This window comes from Salvelinus alpinus, chromosome 17 (assembly GCF_045679555.1).
Source record: "Salvelinus alpinus chromosome 17, SLU_Salpinus.1, whole genome shotgun sequence".
NCBI lineage: Eukaryota > Metazoa > Chordata > Actinopteri > Salmoniformes > Salmonidae > Salvelinus > Salvelinus alpinus.
The window spans coordinates 2,458,240-2,480,904 of record NC_092102.1 but is presented as its reverse complement, the minus strand read 5'-3'; the positions used below and the strand labels follow the sequence as shown (position 1 = coordinate 2,480,904).

The window sequence follows — 22,665 nt, the reverse complement described above, 5'->3', positions numbered from 1 at the left end:
ATAAACCCTGTTTAGCCTATAGGCCTACTGAATGTATATTTTAATGCAGTCATCTCGGTACTTTGAAACATGTTTTTATGCTTTGCTTGTTTTTAACAATTGCAAAGACATTGACAATTTTATAATTGTAGTCAGCTTCGTTCCGAAGTTATTGGCTGTCACAGCTTGATTCTATGTTTAGCGGAGATCTTCTGTGTATAAAGTGATGCGGAAAGGCAAAGAAAGCTACAAATCTAACGACGCATTTTGAAAGCATATCTGTTTGTTCAGATCTATTCAATCAGATCCGCCTAAGCCAACATCTGCATAGCGGTTCTTTTTGTGGTGTCGAGGTGGAACTGTGTTAGAGCTGTCAAATCCACAAGCTGCTCCTGGCATTGTACCTAAAGTGGACATTGCCATTGTCTAATTAAGAGAAATCCCATGCAGCCTTGTTCACCAGTTCGAACACTGGAACGTGAGATGTTGTTTCGTGACGATGATCAAGAGCAGCTGCTCACTGATTTGAAGGTTCCAAAGCAGCTACGCCTCCAAAAACATCAGCTATGCGCGTATAGGCTATCGCCGGTTAACGCTTGGTCTGATTGATAACGAGCGTTTCCAAGTGCAACTTTACTGAAGATGGAAACAGCTTGGAGATTTATCGATGCACCTACGAAGGTTCTAACGATGAACTTGGCCTTAAAATGCTTTTGGGAAACTCTATGAGCCCTGGTCAAAAGTAATGCATTACATAGGGAATAGGGTGCCATTTGGTATTCATCCAGACAGTTGGGTAACCACTCCAGTAGCCGTCACCTGAGACACCAGAGGTATTTTGCTAAGAGATTCTTTATCCAGTCATCTGTGGTCATTGCTACAGAGGTTCAATTGACTCACACAGTGGCTGGGGAGGAAGGGGGGTGTAATAGTGTATGGTGGTCATTTTATATTGTGCTGTTTCGATGTACTGTAATTAAATAGTTTTAAAAAAATAACCCCTTATTACTACCCCTTATTTGATTGAATATATTACTCATTATTACCTGCAATATTGAACACATGAATATGTTATTGATTGTTTTAATCCATCTTATCTTGCCACACAGAACATCATTGGCCAATGAATACAGAGCAAATTGACATTTCTCTCTCTTTATTCTAGAAAGACAAAGTATTCACTGATCAAATCAAATATTACAAAAACAATGTATACACAATTAAAGACTTTACAAACAATTACTTGAAACATTTGTTCCCCAGGCTCAGCATTTAAAATTTTACAAATAAATTACAAAACTGTTAGCTTCTTTGTTCTTTGCATAGTCAAAATAATTTTGACTCCAAATTTATACAATAAATATACAAGACATCAAATTTAGGGGAGAAGCAGAACAAAATAATAAATGAACCAATCAGGATGCACGGTACAAACAAACACCGATGATGACACTGCTGTTGACAGGTGAAGGGGATCTTCCAATAAGGTTAGTAAGTGTGAACTCACTTCAGCTCCAGCTCAGATGAGGACAGATTTCTCCGTTTTGATTTCTTGTACTTGTAGCCCAGGAGGATGGTGGCCACTAGAAGCACCAGACCCAGGACCAGTAGGACCCACTGGCCTGCTGCAGCTCCTGCACCGTCCAGACTCATCCCAAGGAAGTCCACTTTACCCTCGTCTGGGGCTGGGGGGGACGTTTCTGAGCTGTCACCTGGGAACACACACAGAGGTGAGGGATGCAAATCAGGTTGTGGCATCATACCCCCATCAATAGCCTTCGCGAGAAAAGACTCACTCTTATCCTACGGGACTTTTCAATATTGCTCGTGTCGAAACTCAGAACAACTTATTTCATGCATCTTTAGAAAGGAAAGAGTATATTTTTCGTATCCTTTCCTCCATTTAAATGTTGTACAGTCAGTGGGTCTGAGAACATAGGTCTCTCAATTCTGTGCTCCCCCTCTTTTCTAACCCCATTCTATTTTCTCCTCTATCATGTTCTCTTCCTCAGTTTTTTCCACATCCCAGTGTATTGCTCTCCATTGTTCTCTCCACCTATTGGATTTCTCTCATTTGAGTCCTGTCTCCCCTCTATCTAATCTCGAACTCCTCCTTTCAGCAGGAACTCATCAGCACATGAAGGACTGGAGGGATTGATTTCATTGCTAGGCGCCTCAAACCACTAAAATCAATGCTTAAGCTCTGACAACAGTTGTTTCTCTGCAAAGGCATTGGTTTCAAGTTTACTTTGGAATGTTGGTAGCTCTGATGCACTGGGGGAAAAAACATACAGTGCCAGTCAAAAGTTTGGACACCTACGCGTTCAAGGTTTTTTTCTTTATTTTTAGATGTAGAAAATAGTGAAGACATCAAAGCTATGATATACCACATATGGAATCATGTAGTAACAAAAAAAGTGTTAAACAAATCAAAATATATTTGAGATTTGAGATTCTTCAAAGTAGCCACCCTTTGCCTTGATGACAGCTTTGTACACTCTTGGCATTGGAATCTAAAATATATTTTGATTTGTTTAACACTTTTTTTGGTTACTACATGATTCCATACAGTAGGTGTTATTTCATAGTTTTGATGTCTTCAATATTATTCTACAATGTAGAAAATCGTAAAAATAAAATATAACCCCTGAATGAGTAGGTGTGTCCAAACTGTTGACTGGTACTGTATGTATATATATCTATTCATTATAATTCACATTTCCTGTTGCTGCAGGATTATTTTCCTTCTGTAGCGAAAAGGCTCAAATGAAGATCCTACATCTGTAATGTCAATATTGAGCTTTAGGGCTAGATTCTATCAGATCTGCATAGCATTCCTAGATGCCATTCCAGACTCCCTCCACCTACACAAGGATTTAGGAGTACAAAAATCAGTTAACTACCTAACTGATGATCTAAACGGAACTTTGCGTAATACCCTAGATGCAGACGCACCGCTAAAAACAAAAGCAGCTGTCACAAGAAACTAGCTCCCAGGTATACAGAACATTCCAGAGCCCCGAAACAAGCTTCCAGAAAATTGGAACGGAAATAGCACTCCACCAAATTGGAAGTCTTACGAATAGCTTGGAAAGACAGTACCGCGCAATATCATAAAGCCATCACTGCTTCTCGATCAGCCTACTCTTCCAACCTGATTACGGAGAATGAAAACAATCAACATTTATTTTTGATACTAAACTAAAAAAGCAGCACTCAACAAGTGAGGATGGCCTTCACTTCAGCAGTGATGAAATCATGAATTTCTTTGACGAAAAGATCATGATCATTTCAAAATAGCTCTTTCAAAATGCATTTTTCTCCAAACCTCAGTTGTCCTACTGGACCATATTCGAACTAAACTACAGAAAGAGCTACTTCCTGTGCTTGGCCCTCCTATGTTGAAAATAATAAATGCCTTCCTATCTTCCGGATGTGTATCAAACTCACTAAAAGTGGTAGTAATAAAGCCTCTCCTGAAAAAGTGAAACCTTGACCTGGGTAATGTTAAAAACTATCAGCCTATATCGAATTTCCCATTCCTCTAAAACATTTTTGACAAAGCTGTTGCTCAGCAACTCACTGCCTTCCTCAAGACAAATAATGTATACGATTTCAGACTGCACTCATGAAGGTGGAAAATGACCTCTTAATGGTGTCAAACGAAGGCTCTGAGTCTGTTCTTGTGCTCCTAGGCGTTGGTGCCGCTTTTAACACCATCGATCACCACAATCGTTTTGATTGGAAACCTGGTTTAGATCTTATCTGTCGGAAAGATATACTACATGACCAAAAGTATGTGGACACCTACTCATCAAACATCTCATTCCAAAATCATGGGCATTAATATGGAGTTGGTCCCTACGCACACAGCCAAAACAACGCAGGAGTGGCATCGGGACAAGTCTCAATGTCCTTGAGTGGCCCAGCCAGAGCCCGGACCTGAACCCGATCTAACATCTCTGGAGAGACCTGAGAATAGCTGTGCAGCGACGCTCCCTATCCAACCTGACAGAGCTTGAGAGGATCTGCAGAGAATAGTGGGAGAAACTACCCGAATACAGGTGTGCCAAGCTTGTAGTGTCATTCCCAAGAAGACTCGATGCTGTAAACACTGCTAAATGTGCTTCAACAAAGTACTGAGTAAAGGGTCAGCAAAAATAGGTTTTTAGAAATGTTTAAAAACTGAAATATTATTCAATGTCATTATGGGGTGTTGGGTGTAGATTGATGAGGAAAAAAACTGTTTAATCCATTTTAGAATAAGGCTGTAACGTAACAAAATGTGGAAAAAGTCAAGGGGTCTGAATACTTTCCGAATTAACTGTATCTACAAAGGTATGTGGACACCCCTTAGAATTAGTGGATTTGGCTATTTCAGTCACACCCGTTGCTGATAGGTGTATAAAATCAAGCACACAGCCATGCAAGCTTCATAGACAAACATTGGCAGTAGAATAGCCTTACTGAAGAGCTCAGTGACTTTCAACGTGGCACCATCATATGATGCCACCTTTCCAACAAGTCAGTTCATCTGTCCTCAGGTTGCAACACTCAATACCGAGTTCCAAACTGCCTCTGGAAGCAACGTCAGCACAATAACTGTTTGTCGGGAGCTTCATGAAATCAGTTTCCATGGCCGAGCAGCCGCACACAAACCTAAGATCACCGCAGTGCCAAGAGTCAGCTGGAGTGGTGTAAAGCTCGCCGCATTGGACCCTGGAGCAGTGAAAATGCGTTCTCTGGAGTGATGAATCACGCTTCACCATCTGACAGTCCGATGGAAAGAGGGGATCAACCTACAAAACATTACATGGACTTGCTTCTACTTATCTCTCCGATTTGGTCCTGCCGTACATACCTACACGTACGCTACCTACACGTATGTGTAGGTCAAAACACGCAGGTCTCCTTATTGTTCCTAGAATTTCTAAGCTGGAGGCAGGGCTATCTCCTATAGCGCTCACTTTTTATGAAATTGTCTGCCGATCCATGTGGGAGGCGCACACTCAGTCTCAACCTTTGAGTCTTTACTGAAGACGTATCTCTTTAGTAGGTCCTATGATTGAGTATAGTCTGGCACAGGTGGTATGGGGGCTGTGTTTTGGCCAATCGTGGGTGGGGTTATATCCTGCCTGATTGGCCATGTCTGGGGGTGTCGTCGGATGGGACCATGATATCCCTTGACCACTCCCCTGTATATATGCTGTAATAGTCTGTGTGCCGGGGGGCTAGGGTCAGTCTGTCCTAGGGTCAGTCTGTCCTATCTGGTGTATTTCTCCTGTCATATCTGATGTCCTGTGTGATATTAAGTATGCTCCCTCTAATTCTCTCATCTCTCTTTCTCCCCTCCCAGAGGACCTGAGCCCTAGGAACATGCCTCAAGACTACCTGGCCTGACGACTCCTGGCTGTTCCTGTCGTGCTGTCCACCTGGTCGTGCTGCTGATTCAGTTTCTGCTGTTCTGCCTGCGGCTATGGAATCCTTACCTGTTCACCGGAGCTCCTACCTTATCCCGGACCTGCTATTTCGACCCTATCTCTCTCTCTACCTCACATGTTGTCTCAACCTCTGAATGCTCAGTTATGAAAAGCCAACTGACATTTACTCCTGAGGTGCTGACCTGTTGAACCCTCTATAACCACCGTAATTATTGTTTGACCCGGCTAGTCATCTATGAACGTTTGAACATCTTGAAGAACGATCTAGCCTTAATGGCCATGTACTCTTATAATCGCCACCGGCACAGCCAGAAGAGGACTGGCCACCCCTCAGAGCCTGGTTCCTCTCTAGGTTTCATCCTAGGTTCCTGCCTTACTAGGGAGTTTTTCCGAGCCACCGTTCTTCTTCATCTGCATTGCTTGGTCTTTGGGGTTTTAGGCTGGGTTTCTGTATAAGCACTTTGTGACATCTGCTGATGTAAATACATTTGATTGATTGACAGCAGTTGTTTTGTCTGTGTCCAAGGTGAAACTACATTAGAGCTGTCAAATCCACAAGCACAATCTACACCTCGATTAGGCTGACAGAAAATAACAAAATTATTTTGTTAAATGAGTTTCAATTTGAGCGTCATTATTTTCATGTAGACTACACTTTCTCGCTCTGAACTTCTAATGCGAGTGGGAAGGGTGTGGCTTTGTGCAAATGATCACAAGAACATCGTCTGACCGATTTGACAGCTCCAACGCAGTTACACCTCAGACATGCCAAAATATCAGTTTTGTAATTAAGTGCAATTGCCATCAATGGTCTCCCGGGTGGCGCAGTGGTCTAGGGCACTGCATCGCAGTGTGAGGGCGCCACCAGAGTCTATGGGTTCGCGCCCAGGCTCTGTCGCAGCCGGCCGCAACCGGGAGATCCGTGGGGCGACGCACAATTGGCATAGCGTCGTCCGGGTTAGGGAGGGTTTGGCCGGTAGGGATATCCTTGTCTCAGTATGTAAAAATGTAATAAAATGTATGCACTCTACTGTAAGTCGCTCTGGATAAGAGCGTCTGCTAAATGACTAAAATGTAATGAAGGAAGTTCAATAGTTGAATGTAGTTGAAGATAGCGTTTAAAGCCAGCTATCAGACTTACTTGGTGGTTTCCAGTCGTATTCAGGCCAGCCTCTGACCTCATTGTTCTTGTTGTTCTCTGCTTCCAGCCAGTCAGTGAGAGGTTTAAAGTACTCTACCAGTGGCTTGGCAGACATGATGGGCTTTCCAGTGATCATAGCCATCGTTTCAGGCCAGGGCTTACTGAAACCCACTTTCATCACATCACTGCAAAACACAAGGAATGGATAAAACAGATGAAACAAGTCCAAGAGTCTATCAGAAAGGCTGTCTCTTTTACTATAGTCTCACAAATACGTTTCAGACAACAATTCTACATACCTGAACGATAACTTCAAAACGACATCGTTTATCACATTAAAATATGGACAGTGCTGTCACGGTGATAGATTGCTACTTGTATGCGGGTGTACAGTACTGACCCTAGAAGTTTCCCTGCCTCTTTGGAGCGATAGATATCACAATCGTGGAGAGGGCCTACATGCCCGGCGGCGTTACACAGAGCCTGATGGAACTGGAACTGTATGATGAAGCTCACAAAGTACCTGATAGGAAGACACACAGTCACATGACGTTCCCACTGCATCTCACATACAAAAAAAATTGTTTTATGAACGAATGTAATTTAATGCAATGTAGGCCTACATGTGTTTTATGAGCAAGAAAGAGAAGTGATCAAATTGAAGTTAGGTAACTTAACGTTGAACATTTGGCTCTCTATTGTTTTCAGCATGTACATTGCACCACTGATTTCATCTCCTTTCATCTCCAGTAATAAATGTGGCAGACACCATGGCAGACACCGTACCTGACATAGGGCACATTAGCAGGGATGTGGAACTTTGCACCTGGGTCAAAGTCCTGCTCAGTGCGGGCCACAGGTGGACACAAGCCCTGGTACTTCATTCTGGAAGGGACAGACACAGTACAAAGAAACAATTCAGTCTTTCTTTTAGATAGATGAGATGTGGAGGATGGAGGTTATTCACTTAAAGTAATAGTCTTTACCTCATATTCCACCATTCCTTGTTGTACTCCTCCTCAGAGATGCGTCCGTCAAACACTTTCCACCTCCACTGGTCCATCAGGTAGCCGAAGGGCAGGAAGGCAATTTTGTCCAGGGCGATGCTCATGAGGTAATTGATCGTACTCTCTATGGAAATGAACAGACACATTCACGTTTAGAGTGGCATAGCACATTCACAGTGCAATCACCGCATATAGCTAGTTAATTTATGTTCACCACACAGATTGCTTTAAAATATATTTTGTTGATGCTCTGTCTGCAGCTATGCTGTCATCACATAACATTTACATTTAAGTCATTTAGCAGACGCTCTTATCCAGAGCAACTTACAAATTGGAAAGTTCATACATATTCATCTTGGTCCCCCCGTGGGGAATGAACCCACAACCCTGGCGTTGCAAGCGCCATGCTCTACCAACTGAGCCACACGGGACCATGTTTTAACCATTTTTTTTCCGGGTTGGAAGAAGGTCGTAGTAGTGAATTGAAAATGTATCTAGCAAAAATTGCTCCTTTATTTTCCTCATATTTATGACAGGAAAAAATGCAGGGCAGAGTCAAAACGATTAATAAGTAAGAGCTCACCTGCGTTGTCCTCCACCACATCCAGTAAACCAATCTCCTTTAGATGCTTGGGAGTCGCGACAGACAGTGCCAGCACATCACCGATGGCCTCGTGGAAACCTGGATTGGCGCCTTCACGGAAGGAGATGGGCTGGTCCTTGTACTGCAGGAAGTACTGCACATGACCCATCTCATGGTGAACGGTGATGAGGTCATCCATGGTTATCACGGTGCACTGTTTGATCCTGGAAATTAAGCATATGAGCTCAACATTTTAATGGCTAAAAAGGGCAGTCATCTTTGTTTTTCATGGGGAACGCAAACACATCTTGAAAGTTGAAAGGGTTAGAATACAACGACAACGGGTGGGGGTACCTCAAGTGAAACTCGAACCTGCAATCCTGTACATGTGAGTCCCCGCAGCATACACCAAGAGTTCCAAAGCTCTTTGCAAAGTTTCTGGTGTTTTACTGTACTAAGAAAGCTACAGACTCTACATCCCTCCAAATTACCTGAAGTCTTTGCGGTTGTAGAAGTCCCAGGCGGAGGCATGACACACCACATTGCGTCCATCCTTGGGTTTCTCCAGCATGGACTTGGCCCAGAACTCTGGAGGCATGGGCAGCAGCCCCAGAGAAGTGAAGAAGTTGTCTGACTCTTGGAACATCCTGGTGGCATTCCAGCCCTGTGGGGAAAGTTGGGAAAACCCAATAAGGTTTTCCTGGTCAGGTCACATGGAAACTCAATAATATCCCACCGTTAAACAGAAAAACTGGTAGTTGTCAAATTTGTTACCTTGGCTATCATGGCTGGTGTGGCGTCTACTTGTGTGGCATCGGGGTAGGGAATGGCCAAGTCCATGATGCCAGACCAGGTCTGCGCCCACATGTTACCTGATAGGACGAGAGAAACATGGTTGTGCTGTTTTATCCATAACTAAACAAATGTTAAAGGTATTAGCTATCTTTCAGCCTTGCACCCCTGACAGAGCTCAAAACAGTGGGATTTAGATTCAGAGCCAGCGCAATCCCTAGCCTGGTGGACCTGTCACAATCAATGTCATGCTCAAGGAACATCCACAAAACAACAGCAGAATATCAATGTGCAATGGTCATACATAAAAAGAGTTTTGGCCTTAGTGCTGGAATCCATGCTGGATTCCGACTCTTGGTCTCACCTAGAAGATGGGCAGGGATGGGCCCTCTCACGTTGATGTGTTTGCCGCCATACTTTTTGTAGAGAGACCTGCGCACGTAGGCGTGCACGTTGAGATAGAGGGGCTCCAGCTCCTTCCACAGATGCTCCAGGTCCTCTTCGAAGGTGGGGGTCTCGTACAGGGAGCGCCAGAAGGCCCCGTTATCAGAGTGTCCTATGAACAGACAGCATTAGAGTGAAGGAGAGTTCAGTGCCAGAATAGAACATAAGTAGACTGCGGAGGCCGACAAGGCTGCCCCCTATTGCTTATTTTTTTCATATTAGTACTTGAAACCCTTCCTGAACTAATTAGAAAACCTACCAACTGCCAGCCTCTGTAGAAATGTCTTTGGGTCTGTTATTTTGAAGACCTTACCATTAAGAGTGGCAGCTTTGTTGGCCAGTTGAACATATCTCTTGTAGTCCTGTCGCAGTTCTCTGCCAGAGGCGTTTCTCCAGCCCTGCCAGGCGAACAACAGCTCATTATAGTCTCTGGACTCAGCCATAATCTGCTGGAGGTCTGAAACAAGACACAAACCAGAGAAAGAGTCAAGACCAGAACTCTCGAGACTCAAAACAAGATCAGACCCAACCGTTTGAGACCCAGACCAAGTGTATAAAGACCATGATGAGATCAAGACCCAATAATGTGAAATAAACAAGACCCAGACCAAGTGTATAAAGACCATGATGAGATCAAGACCCAATAATGTGAAATAAACAAGACCCAGACCAAGTGTATAAAGACCATGATGAGATCAAGACCCAATAATGTGAAATAAACAAGACCCAGACCAACCGTTTAAAAAAGTTTGTGTATCTTGACCACATGACCATAGTAAAGAAAAACTGAGAAAAACCTCTTTGAAGTTTCATATTTGTCTGGTTTTGCTGAGTTAGTTGCCACCTCTTTTGTCAAATGTTATCTAGATAAGTTGTGATATATACTGTATATATATTTTTATATATATATACTATATATATATCTTGGATGTAAAACAAATATCACATGGACTAATAATACTAACCAGTTAGAAAAATGGACAATAGATGGACCTTTTAATTAGGTAAGTGTTTTGGTGCCCTGAACCAGGCATAGGATTGAGCAAGGTTATTGTGGGATCTTACCTGGGTCCAGTGGATGGCAAGTCCCATTAGCTCTGCACACCTGAGCCACACTGTACTTGGTCTCCATGTTCGCCAGCAGATTGTTGTACTAATAAAAAAGCAATCAACAGCATAAGAACTTGCAACTGCCCTAAAAAAAATGTATAGTCCTACATACCTGTTAAATAGCTGTAGAATAATTGAATTAACGATGGAGGTTAATGTACTGTGTGATTTTTTCCCTTGATTTAGTCAGTGAACAGGGGATCATTTTGAAGGTATTGGGTCAATAAAAACACACAACCCATTCCTACCTCTTTCAGTTCCTCGTCGGGAAGTCCTGCTCTTTCGATGTCACTGAGTTTCTTCAGGATACGCTTCACAGAACCATCCTGAAAGTCTGTGGTGTCATATTTGCGGGCCTCTTTTCCGTAGGTCAGTGTGTGGACAGACATATCCAAGTTCTTTTGCAGCTGGAGACAGAACACACTCACTCGTCACAACGGTCCATTGATTTGTCCAAGTGCAAGAAATGGGTCAGAAAAGCTGCAGGATGTGCAGTAGGATCTAGTGTGTTAATGCTGGGCTGGACCAAAAGCCTGCTCATCCTGTACCTCCTCCAAACCCTGGTTCATGAATACTAAGAGTAGTTTTTGAGCTGTGGGTTAGTTGTGTGAAAGCCAATTGCCAATGTGTACAGTATGAGCGAGGGCAATGCTCCATTAAGACACCAGACCCAACTCTTACCATGTTCTGCTTGTTCTCCTCATTGATGTCAGTGTTGTAGGCCCACGATGCTTCAGTGTAGGCATTCCAGACCCCCTCCGCAGTGCTGTTGTACTCTTCCAGGAACTTCTTAGCCTGCACCTCATCTGCAATCTTGTCTAGGTAAAGAGAAAGGTACAGGTACATTTAAGCTACATGGCTATGTGACTGTGGCCTGTTTCTAACTTAAGATCTGAGGGTATAGCTTGAATTTGTATGCAAGTTCATCTTCCAGTGACATCCATGCATGATTTAAGAGAGAAGTGAATTTGTTTGAAGAATCTTTTTATTGATTTTCAGCAAGAGGTTTCAATTTAGTTTGCAACAATGAGAGTTCTAAATGTAACGTCCAAACAATGGAAAAAAAAGACCCACCACCAGTAACAAACATTATTATCGTTATCAAGTTCATTGATAATAACTATTACAACAATCACAATAATAATTGCACTGCCTACAATTTCATCCAAATTTAAGTGGAATCAATCAACAACAAAAATAGATGAATCACCAACAATGAAGTGTTCATATTAGAATTATAGATAGATGGTATAGAGAGTTTGTAACACAGTTCTTAGTCAGAAAATGAAAATGAAATAAAAAATAACAAAGAAAATAAATACACAAATAAATGAATTAGAATAAATAGTAAAAATAAAAAAAGAATCGAACAAAACAAAAGGTTATAGATTAAGATTTTCCTCAATTTGTCCTACAATCGTATAAACTGAATTTGATATTTTCCTGTTTGAATCTTTGTACTGTGTGTATATATGTTTTTTTTCTTCTGACAAATAAAATGAATCAATCAATCAAGTGGGGAAAAAACATTGATCCATCTGCCAAAAGTAGGAGGGGCAGACTTCATCCAATGCAAAGTAACCATGTTGAAATGCTAATTATAGTGCACTTGTCATCAGTTATATCATCAATAACCAAATAAATCACATTGAAAGATGATCATTTTCCTCCACCAATTTAAAGGTTGACTTTTGGAATTCTCCATGTTTTATTTGATGGAAAATCCTCCTCCTCCTTCGGTTAAACCTGTTTACTGGCTCACCAATATCCTCGGGGTAGCCCTCTGGTACGGGTGGAACCCAGTTAAAGTCTGGCCAGCCCAGGGTCTCATTCGACGCTGCATTCTGTTCCTCCAGCCATGTAATGATGGGACCAAAGTATTCCATCAGGGCACTGGCATCCATCTTGTTTGTTCCGACGGCTTCCTGGAGCACCTGTGTCCAGGGCTTTGATTCTCCGGATTTAAGGACCGTCCTTTCAAATTCAACAGAGGGAAATGTGGGAAATGTGTTAAGCCTCATTTACTAATTTAGCTTTGTATGATTTAGCTTCAGCAAGTCTAGGGACAATGTTTTATGACTGATTCAGTTAGGGGGGGACTACATCTTAGGGTCATTTGAGATTAAATATATTTTGTGTCTCATCTTTTAACTTGATCAGGTAACAACATTGTTTATATGGCTGTAATGAATGTTCTAAGAGAGGCAATAACAAAACACATACTCTAAAATCTTTCCCGCCTCCTTGGACTGGTAGATGTCACATGTGTGCAGGGGTCCACTCTGATTGGCTGCCTGACATAGCTTCTTGTGGAACTGGAACTGCAGAATGAAGCTCACAAAGTATCTGCGGGAGACCAAAAACAACATCTTGAATCAATCATCCCAGCGAACCACAATTGGTTTGTTTGCATAAAACATTCGCCTGATATTGCAAGAACGTTCCCAGAACACATTCAGTCTGTTCTTTAAAAGGTTCCCAAAATGTTTCATTAGGTTGTGGGAATAGTCGTATGGAATCATTGTGGGGATGTCACAAAATATGAACTGTCCAGATGATTATACAATATTTATTTTGGGGTGCAAAAAAACATTCTTTAAAAGTTCACATTTTAGTGAATGTTAGGAGAACATTCCAAGGATATTTCATTTAAAACATGACATTTATTTTGTTAAAAAAAATGTCGTTATCAAAAACGTTATTTCAATATTTTTGGGAGGCTATCATCCTAATGTTAGATGAAACCCAAACTATAACTTAATGTGAATCTTAGCTAATGTTCTGGGAATGTTTGAGGGTTGATGGCATTTGAGGATTGATTTTGTATTAATGAATTGAATGAATTTGTAATATTTATATTCCCTCAGTGGTCTTTATTCCTGAAGTGTATGTGCATAATAATCATCAATAAAACTATACCTGTATGTGGATATGAGGAAAGAAGTGAGTGAGAGGGTTTGAAAAAGAATCCTACCTGATGTATGGGGTGTTTCCTGGAATGTGGTATTTTGCTCCAGCATCCATGTGCTCCTCTGTGCGTTTGGTGGGAGGACAGATACCCTGGTATTTTGTCCTTGAAAAGTGAACAAGGGAAGACAAAATGACAGTGTTTTTTTGAAAAACATATTCCCATTGTATAAAATGTACTATTATCTTGGACATAAACAATTTCCCTCCACAAACTTTCGTCATGTTAAATCTTTTCTTGGCACTTACCTGAGGTGCCACCAGTCTGCGTTGTAGCGCTCTGGGGGGGTGCGCCCACTAAACACACTCCACCTCCACTGGTCAATGAGATAGCCGAAGGGAAGAAAGGCCATCTTCTCCAGAGCCATCTTCAGCAGGTAGTTGATGTCGCTCTCTACAATGAACAAGCCAATTAAATCACACAAAAAATAATAACCACCACAATAACTAAGTAACTAAGTAACTTACTCACTAAGTAAGTAATTAAGCAAGCAAGCAAGTAGGTAACTTACGTACTAACTTACTTTCTTACTTAAGCTACTATTTTCATACTACTTACTCATTTACTTTCTTACTTCCTTTACTCAGCTACTTAGTTAGTTACTTACTTGGCAACACTGTACCTACTAACTTACTAACCACAAAAAATCAAATTGTTTTATAACAGTGTGCCATAGATATATTTCTGCGTACCGTGGTCATTGGTTGCATTGGGCAATAGGCCGATGCTGGCCAGATGCTTAGGCGTGGACACAGAGAGGGACATGACGTCACCAATTGCCTCATGGAAACCTGGGTTAGCCCCGCGGCGGAAGCTATAAGGCAGTTCCTTGTACTGCAAGTAGTATTCAACATGGCCCATCTCATGGTGCACTGTGAAAAGCTGCTGCATGTTCACTGTGGTGCACTGTTTGATCCTGAATGTGAGGAAACATCACATATGAAGACATTTCATCTTCACAGCATCGGGTAACTGAAGCCTCTCTTTTCTCGACTCCAGAGTTCATTTCCATAACCCCATGTCCACTTGCTCACCTGAAGTCCTTTCTATTGTAGAAGTCCCAGGCAGATGCGTGGCACACCACCTCCCGATTTTCTGGCTTCTCCAACATAGACTTGTCCCAGAACTCTTGGGGCATTTTGATGAGGCCCAGGGAGGTGAAGAACTCCTCAGCCACCCGGAACATATGAGTAGCATTCCAGTTCTAGGAGGAGGAAATCATTGTGTTTCAGGTATATACAGCCAAGCTTAACAGACTTTCAGTGGATGAATTTTGAGTTGGTACAAATTATTTCAACTAGGCTAGACAAGAGTTTGGGATTTTATTTTTAACAAACACAGAGAGAGTTTTAGATATTGTTTTTGGGATATATTGCCATTTCTTAACTTTCAACTATTTCCCACCCAGTGATCTACATGTAAACTGAGCTGATTCTCCAATTTCACCAGCTTACTTGGGCCATCATTTCATCTGTCACGTCCACATTGGGTTTGCTGGAGAAGGGGATCATCATGCCATAGATGTTGTTCCAGGTTTGCGCCCACATGTTTCCTGAAGAAATGAAGCACACGCCACTTAGCATTAGCCAGAGGCTTAATAAATCTACTGGCAGAACCTCCCTATTCACAAACACTGTGAGCAATGGCTATAGCTAGCATCTGATGTTTCCTGACTACGTGACTTGACCAGGAAACCGCAGGGCCTGTTCTAACCTACATTATGTGTCTGATAGTAACGTCTATAAGTAGGGCCCAGGTCAGGGCCAAGTGGTCAGGAAAAACTCAGGGCCCTACCTAAAGTTAATGCTAAACTTTGATGGAGTGAGATTAAGTTGACAAAAGAGCTGATAAAATAGTGAATGAAAATGTTGCATTGGCTATAAGTTCAAAAAGAAATTCAAAGGTCAACTCACCTAGCAGATGAGCAGGGATAGGTCCTTTAAGATTGATGTATTTCGGGCCGTAGTGGTTGTAGAGCTTGCGGCGCACAAAGGCGTGAAGATTCTGGTAAAGCGGCTGTATCTGTTTGTAAATAGCCTCCAGGTCATTCTCGAAAGTCTGTGACTCGTACCACGAACGCCAGTATTCTCCCGTGTCATCAAAACCTAGCGAGAACACAACCACGTTTATCAACAATTACCTTTCACCTCTTGTCTACCTCTCCTCTGTCTCCCTCACTACAACCATGGACCAAACTTACAATGCCTATGAAGTGTGCCAGAAATAGTGACATTCACAATGACACAGTTGTGGGGTTTAACCATATGTCAGGTCAACGTGATATTTTTACCATCAGCTTTATAGGCCTTGTTGCTAAGCTCCACAAACTTTGGATACTCTGCCTTGAGTGGCACACCCGATGCATTGTGCCAACCCTCCCAAGCATACAGCAGTGTCTTGTAGCTCCGTGAGTTGGCCATGATCTCTGTCAGCTCTGTGGAGGCAAAGTCAAAGAGACCCTCAGTTACAGAACACAGAAACTCCCTACACAGGGGACTTCTGGATTTCCAAACGGCGCCAACGGAAAGAGAACAATGGTAGTTTTAACTTTTCTTAAACAATGAGGTGTAGAAGTGTTTAGATGACTTCATGCTCTCCTCTCAGTGGGAGAGGTGCCTAAAATATACATTCGCTAAGAGATTGGCCTTGAGGTATGATGATGCGACGGAGGCAGATAGTGGCCTAAAAACAACATATATATTTTTTACAGGTTGGGTATAGGAAGTGACGGTAAGGAAAGAGGGAAGTTGAAGGCCACTGAACAAAGTGAGTTTGGGTAATCCAACGGCTGGCGTTGTTTTGTGATGAGGGACCCTGGACCACCCAATGTTAACTTTAGTAGAATGTAAAATGAGGAATCGTCTGGGGGAAGTGGACTCTAAAGAGAGTGTACACACATTCACAGAAACCATTTCCATGATCTAGATTGAAATGTAGACTGAATTTGCATGATATGTCTAATGTTGTACTGTAACACACAGTATGTGTTACAGTAGGGGCAGGGTTTCCCAAACTCTGTCCTGCCCCCCCACCCCCCCACCCCCCCACCCCCCCCACCCCCCCCACCCATGGGTGCACATTCAGATTCAAATCATCAAAGCTTGATGGTGAGTTGGTTATTTGAATCAGCTGTGTAGTGCTAGGGCAAAAAAACTAAACATGCACCCAGGGGGGGCCCCGGGACCAAGTTTGGGAAACCCTACACTAGGGTGTCAAAATGTACACAGAGTAGCAGGCCTGTAAGAACATTTGTTGTTTGATTTCCATCCGTTACACTGCATGACATTGGGAAATGACTTACAGTAAGTGCAAAAAATTATTGCGTGGGCGTATTACTGAATCACTCATGTTTTTTGCCCAACATGATAGTTCACATTCGTTTGTTGGGGAGCACAGCTCACAAACCACAGGCCAGGGTTTAAACCAACACTTAGGTAATTGGGAATGACTGATGAAGTCAGCGTTCTCTGCACCGTAGTAATGACCAGTAGTAGGCCATTTCAATGTTCCTAAAGAGTTTAAATTGAACCACTTCCTCCAGAGACCTCTTCAAAGGAATTACCCTCATCCTTTTCCTAACTTGTTATTCCTTCTTCCCTTAAACGTTCCCTCGTTTTTTTTTTTACAATAAGCATAATATTGCAATTATAACTGTAATTACACGAAGACAGCCACTCACCTGGCTCAAGAGACCAGCATTCATCTGGCTTTGGACACACTTTGGCAGTAGAGTATATTTCAGACATCTTGCTTAGTATGACGTTGTACTGGGAGATAAGGAGATAAGGAGATTGTGAAAAGACAAAATGGCTCTCTGAATCCATTCAGACCTTGCCGATGCTCTCATACAACAGCTGAACTTAACATATTATGTTTTATAACCTCTGCTACAGACATGTTGACATTTCAGTGTCACATTGACGCACAACATCTAATTCCGAGTCTGACTCAAAGCTTGTAAGAGCTCTCCTCTAAAAAGATGTAAACAACATGGGACTGACCTCATTTCTTTCTCCTGCAGGTAAGTTAGCCGCTCCCAGAATGTTGATCTTCTTGATACGCCTCTGCAGAGAATCATTAAAGGTGGCCACCAGTATATCAGAGAAGATTTCTTTGGCCTTCTTTCCCCAGGCTTCTGTGAAGGCCTGCTTTAACCCATCAGATTCCACCTGTAACCACAGACAGGTGATGGGGGTTTACTATAGTGTAGCAGCCCAACGGCCCTCACGTCACAGCATCCTGTATCTTGAGTAGTCACGGTCCAAGTTGGAAGAGTAGAACGCACAGGTACCGTTGACATCCAATCATTTGGGAAATTGATGATGCTGTATATTTTGTTCAGAAAGCTATGAATAGCCATTACAAAACGACTTCCCAGAAACAAGGAATCCACTAACTGTACAGTCTCCCTTTCTATATCATGGCCACTCACACAATTTCCGACTGTATTTGTCTTATTCCCTACTTCTGGTCTAGACTAATTGCATTGCACTAAATCCCAAGCAAAGGCCCACAGCATATTGAATATTCATGGGGATCATGACAGTTAGCTGTGGGCCAGAAGGCCCTCTTTGTGACAACAGTCAGAGCTCAGGGGTTGAGTGGGAGTACAAAGACTAGAGAACCCTGGCCCGCCGGATCAAAAAGTTCCTTATGCATCTTATTAAGGAGTGGAGACGACTACTTAACTAGGGAAGTGGCAGCATCACTCACAGTTCAAGGACAACACACAGGCATTATACTGTTCTCTTGCTCTCACTACGTAGGCAGTACATACACTCATAATATGAGACGTGAGACCTGTCCTTGACGTCGTCCTGGAAGGCCACTGTAGAGTAGAATACAGTCAATTCAACATTGTGCTGTGCTGTATGATAACGCTGATACATGAGGGATGCTGGAACACAGGGCCACTCAAGGCGTCACACACATAGCACATAACATGTTATCCTGTCCATTATGACACTGACTGAAAATCAATACAGATACGTCAAATGGTTGAGAGGCTTCAGCCAAACCGCCTCGGTTCACCTTAGTGACTACTTCTGACAGTTTACGTGTTTTACCTGCCAAGAACAGATGCTGCCAAGAACTAGACTATTACAAACAGATTAGATGGTGTTGTTTTGTTATCGGTTAAGAGTGTTTTTACAGTAGAGAGAACGCCTCACCAGCGACACGGGGTGTACTGTATGATAACAAAGACAGATGACACACGGCCAACAGGGAGAATGATAACCTCAAGAGGACACACAGTCACACACCCATGTGTGCTACAATGTGGACCGAGTGTGAATATGCCACAAGCTACAGTCGTTTTGGGTTTCCCTATACTGTAGTATCATGTTTGGGGAAAACACAAAGTGACTCCTTTTCCTCCTGGGTGTTTGTTCCTAGACTGGGTAGACTGGCCCATTGCAAACTGTCCCTTTGTGTACTTTTGTGCACTCTCCATAAATTAGAATTTAACCCATTTGGGTACTGTTGTTTTTGCCGCGCTGTTAAAAACTCTAATTGAAAACCTAGTAGTTCCCCAGCTGCCTTTCTTGTTTGTGATTTCCTACAGGGAATGTCCGGCGCACTCTGTCTACGTCCACCGTATTAGGGGTTGAAGGTTCTCCAACAGGACCTCCAGTCCATTAGTTGCGTTATTTGTATCTTAACCACAGAAGCATAGAGTCACTGTCAGGAGGACACTGGGATCTGTCTGTCACAGCCCAGGACATAGACATCCTGCCAGGGCTGACAAGACAGTAGCTTCTGTTACGTGATGTTGTCATTGAGGTCCAGCTTACCCACTGCGTCTCTACCGCCACTGATTAACAGATGGAAAACTGGTAACAGTGTTGAGGCATTAACTCTGACCTCTCTCCCACTCTCTCCCTCTCTTAAACTCGTTGTTTGCTGCCACACACGCTCAATCATATCATCAGATTGAACTCTTCTCTCTTTTTCTTTTTCTATAGGATAATAAAGATAAGGTGAAAAGCTGTTGACTACCCCACCTCTCTCTCGCTCTTTCTCTGTATATTTCTCCCTCTCCTCCTTTCTCTCTCTCTCTCTCTCTCTCAAGGCTGTTGAAAGTGTTCACTCACTTATGAAAGATTGACTGTAATTCAGAGGCCCTGACTGTAGTATAGTGTCATTAACCAAAGGGCCCAAGGTTCACTCTTGTTGAGCTCATCAAGAGAAAGTTAATTTGTAAAAAGACGAATGGGGAGGGAAAGATATCCTGTAACGAGTTAGTCAAATGTTCCTACCCAATTAGAACATTGGAATTCTGAAAAACTAGGAATCTCAGTCAAATTCAAATGGTACTCTCATTGTTTGGCTAAATAAAGTACTGTGCATCTTCGCTTCATATTTTTTCAGATTTTCTGAGGAGAACAAATGCTTCATTCAATTGTGCTCTATGAAAGTTAAGTGAAAGAAGACGCTTTGAAAACACCACTCCGTGGATTTGGACCTGCTTTGACAGCCCTGGGTGCACACGTTTCATGTACTTTTTGGATAGTTGATATTCCGTCCGCATTTCAAAGTAACTGATGCCCACAACCAGTGGTGCTCTTTGAGCATTACATTTTTTTAGAGCCTACTTGATATTAACCCTCCGGACTGATCTGACTGCTGTTTGATCCTTTGCTCTCCTCGGCCTGAGCTCATTTGAACTGAGATTAAATAACTTGACCGCAAGGTTATCATAGGTGTGTGTGTGTGTGTGTGTGTGTGTGTGTGTGTGTGTGTGTGTGTGTGTGTGTGTGTGTGTGTGTGTGTGTGTGTGTGTGTGTGTGTGTGTGTGTGTGTGTGTGTGTGTGTGTACATATAGAGGTGCAAGGGGAATACATCTAGTCTAATTCAATTGCTTACCATGCTTTACCATGGTACAGTTTAACAGCACATTTTTGCTTCAGATTTTCGCCTAATCCACTACGACAGGACTGAGACAAAGATTAACTCAGTGACGTAGGAATCCCCAGGCCCAGCCCAAGTTGAATGGAATGTTGGTGTTAACTTTACAGTACATCCCCACCAGTCAATAGGCCTTTCTCTCGCACGATGGGGGGTCATGCTAATTCATTGTCACAGCCTGCGGGGAGGAGACTCGGAGAGAGACCAGGAAGGCTACCCTCTGTCTGCCAGATCTTATAGAACACCAAAACCCCTGATTCCCTTTGATCCAATATTTGATGCATGGGGAATAATAGCGTTCATAACTGGCGGAGACGCTCGATGCCTGGTGCGCGCATGTGTGTGTGTATGTGCGCACATGCGCGTTTGTGCATGTGTGTGTGTGTGCGCACTTGCATGCATGCGTGTTTGTGCATGTGTGCGTATGTGTGTGTTTGTTTCTCTCTCAGAGCGACAGATTACTGCCTCACACCTCCGCAGTTTCATTGATCCTTCCAACTGCCTGGATCACTTTACTTTTCCACATTTTTTCACAGTCTCTAGCCAACACGGTTCCCCAGCCCATTCGGTTATGCAAATGTCTCCTGATAGCATATGGTGAGACGGGAGAAGCAGTAGAAGAGAAGCAGGCGGCACTAGCATGCAAATGTCTCATTACTCCACTCTGAAAAGTCCCATTTAAACCGCACTACGGTGTCTTTAACGTGTGTACTAGGAAGTCCATGTTATGCATCAACCTGTGAAATTGCACTTTCCTCAAATACCCAGTACAATGCTTGGAAAATAATCAGGCATTTGAACTTATGGGCATCTAACAAAACAACAACCCCCATTCTACCCTCTCCACACACACCCCACACCCCTCGGGCTTCATTCAAGACTCGGAGACGCTCAAACCACATGTGTGCGGGTTCTTTTGATGATTTCAGAAAACATACAAGCTGAGTTGGCAGAAAATGGGAGGAACTGAGCATATCATTTTGGATGAGGATGAATAGGGTTGGTTGTAAAGCCATGCGGGGCTCAACCCAACAAACATCCCTCTATGGGTGCTGTTGTCATACAAGGAACCAGTCTAGCCTTGACAAACACAACTGAGTAAGACTTTTCAGTACCCACCTCCTTATTTATGCATTCATAAAGCCTTTATAACAGCTATGCAACATTCACAAAGCCTTCATGAATGCATACATGAGGGGGGCTACAGTAAAGTGTTACCCACAACTCTAACTGGTACATAATGGTTCGCACTGGACTGAAGAGGCTAACAACTAACTAATCCAACTACTGTCAACCTTTCATTGAAACACCTCTGTGTGCTGTGTGCAGAGTGGGGAAGGGGGGGCCGGGGGGAGGAGTCCTACCTTTTTGTTGGAGTTGTGGGCCGTAATGTTGGTCTGGTATGTCCAGCTGGCCTCCTGGTTTTGGTAGGTGACAAGCTCGGCGGTGGTATTGTAGGCAGTGACAAAGCTTTCAGCCCCGTCCGCTGTGGCAGGGTAGTCCGCTGGCACCCACTCGGGTGGCAGGACAATTTGACAGAGTCCCAAGAGTGGCAGTACCAGCACCACCGCTGCCCAAAGCATTCTGGCCATTCTGGCCCAAGAGTAGTCTCTCCAATAAAGTCAAGGAAATAAAGTGGAGAAGGAGGGAGGAGAAGGTGCCTAAAAATGAACTTGTTGCAGTGAGAGGAGAGTAGAGTAACACCTTCCCTGGTTTTTTCTCATCCCAGTCTCCCTCCTGCTTCTCTTCTCCTACAGCCACTGTCTGTTCCTCGAATGCTGAGCCGCCACAGCCAGCTCCTTTTAAGTAGCTAGCAGTCTAACCCAGCCCACACTTTTCTGCAGCCTTCCCCTTTCCACTTCACAGCACTGCCTGCCGCACACTTACTAACAGTATCTCTTTCTCTTTTTTTCCTCTCCCTTTCCACCCCCCTCTTTTCTTCTTTCCCCTCACGCCCTTCTTTACCTGTCTCTCTCTTTCTTTAATTAACAGTATCTCTTTCTCTTTTTTAACCGCCCCTTTACCTACCAATAGTAATGATTGGAATCGCAAGCACTCGCTCTTTTGCCCAAAGCCAAAGCATGTAGAGGGAGAGAGGGAAGAGAAAGGGGGAAGATGCAGAGAGAGTGAGAGAGAGAATAAGAGAGTGGGAGAGAGGGAGAGGAGGTGGGGAGAGAGAAACAGGAAGAGAGAGATACAAAGTGAGAGAATGAGAGGAGGGGAAGATATGAGTAGATGTTAAGGGGGTGAAACAGAGATACAATATGGGAGACTGGGGATTCTATGTACAT

General features: G+C 43.1%; 1 protein-coding gene across 1 annotated transcript; it reads right to left on the bottom strand.

The window, feature by feature from the left end:
- Positions 1 to 1,118: 1,118 nt before the first annotated feature.
- On the bottom strand, positions 1,119 to 22,185 carry LOC139541954 (angiotensin-converting enzyme-like). The gene is made up of 25 exons (XM_071346887.1): positions 21,739 to 22,185; positions 17,467 to 17,634; positions 17,145 to 17,232; positions 15,756 to 15,899; positions 15,379 to 15,570; positions 14,920 to 15,017; positions 14,500 to 14,669; positions 14,158 to 14,381; positions 13,714 to 13,858; positions 13,472 to 13,570; positions 12,721 to 12,843; positions 12,260 to 12,471; positions 11,179 to 11,315; positions 10,746 to 10,904; positions 10,453 to 10,540; positions 9,701 to 9,844; positions 9,308 to 9,499; positions 8,926 to 9,023; positions 8,643 to 8,815; positions 8,152 to 8,375; positions 7,548 to 7,692; positions 7,348 to 7,446; positions 6,962 to 7,084; positions 6,562 to 6,746; positions 1,119 to 1,691 (listed from the first exon to the last, which is right to left on the bottom strand). The coding sequence occupies exons 1-25, from the start codon at positions 21,964 to 21,966 to the stop codon at positions 1,483 to 1,485; spliced, it is 3,867 nt and encodes a 1,288-aa protein (XP_071202988.1). The 5' UTR covers positions 21,967 to 22,185; the 3' UTR covers positions 1,119 to 1,482.
- Between the last annotated feature and the right edge of the window lie 480 nt (positions 22,186 to 22,665).

What these genes read in the sequence shown, in the direction of transcription:
- LOC139541954 (XM_071346887.1), bottom strand. Translation starts at nt 21,966, where the DNA reads ATGGCCAGAATGCTTTGGGCAGCGGTGGTGCTGGTACTGCCACTCTTG. An exon ending in GAGGCAGGGAAACTTCTAGG is followed by an intron (nt 6,747 to 6,961) that starts GTCAGTACTGTA and finishes TGTGTTTTGCAG; the next exon opens with TGATGTGATGAAAGTGGGTT. An exon ending in ATACGACTGGAAACCACCAA is followed by an intron (nt 1,692 to 6,561) that starts GTAAGTCTGATA and finishes GTGTGTTCCCAG; the next exon opens with GTGACAGCTCAGAAACGTCC.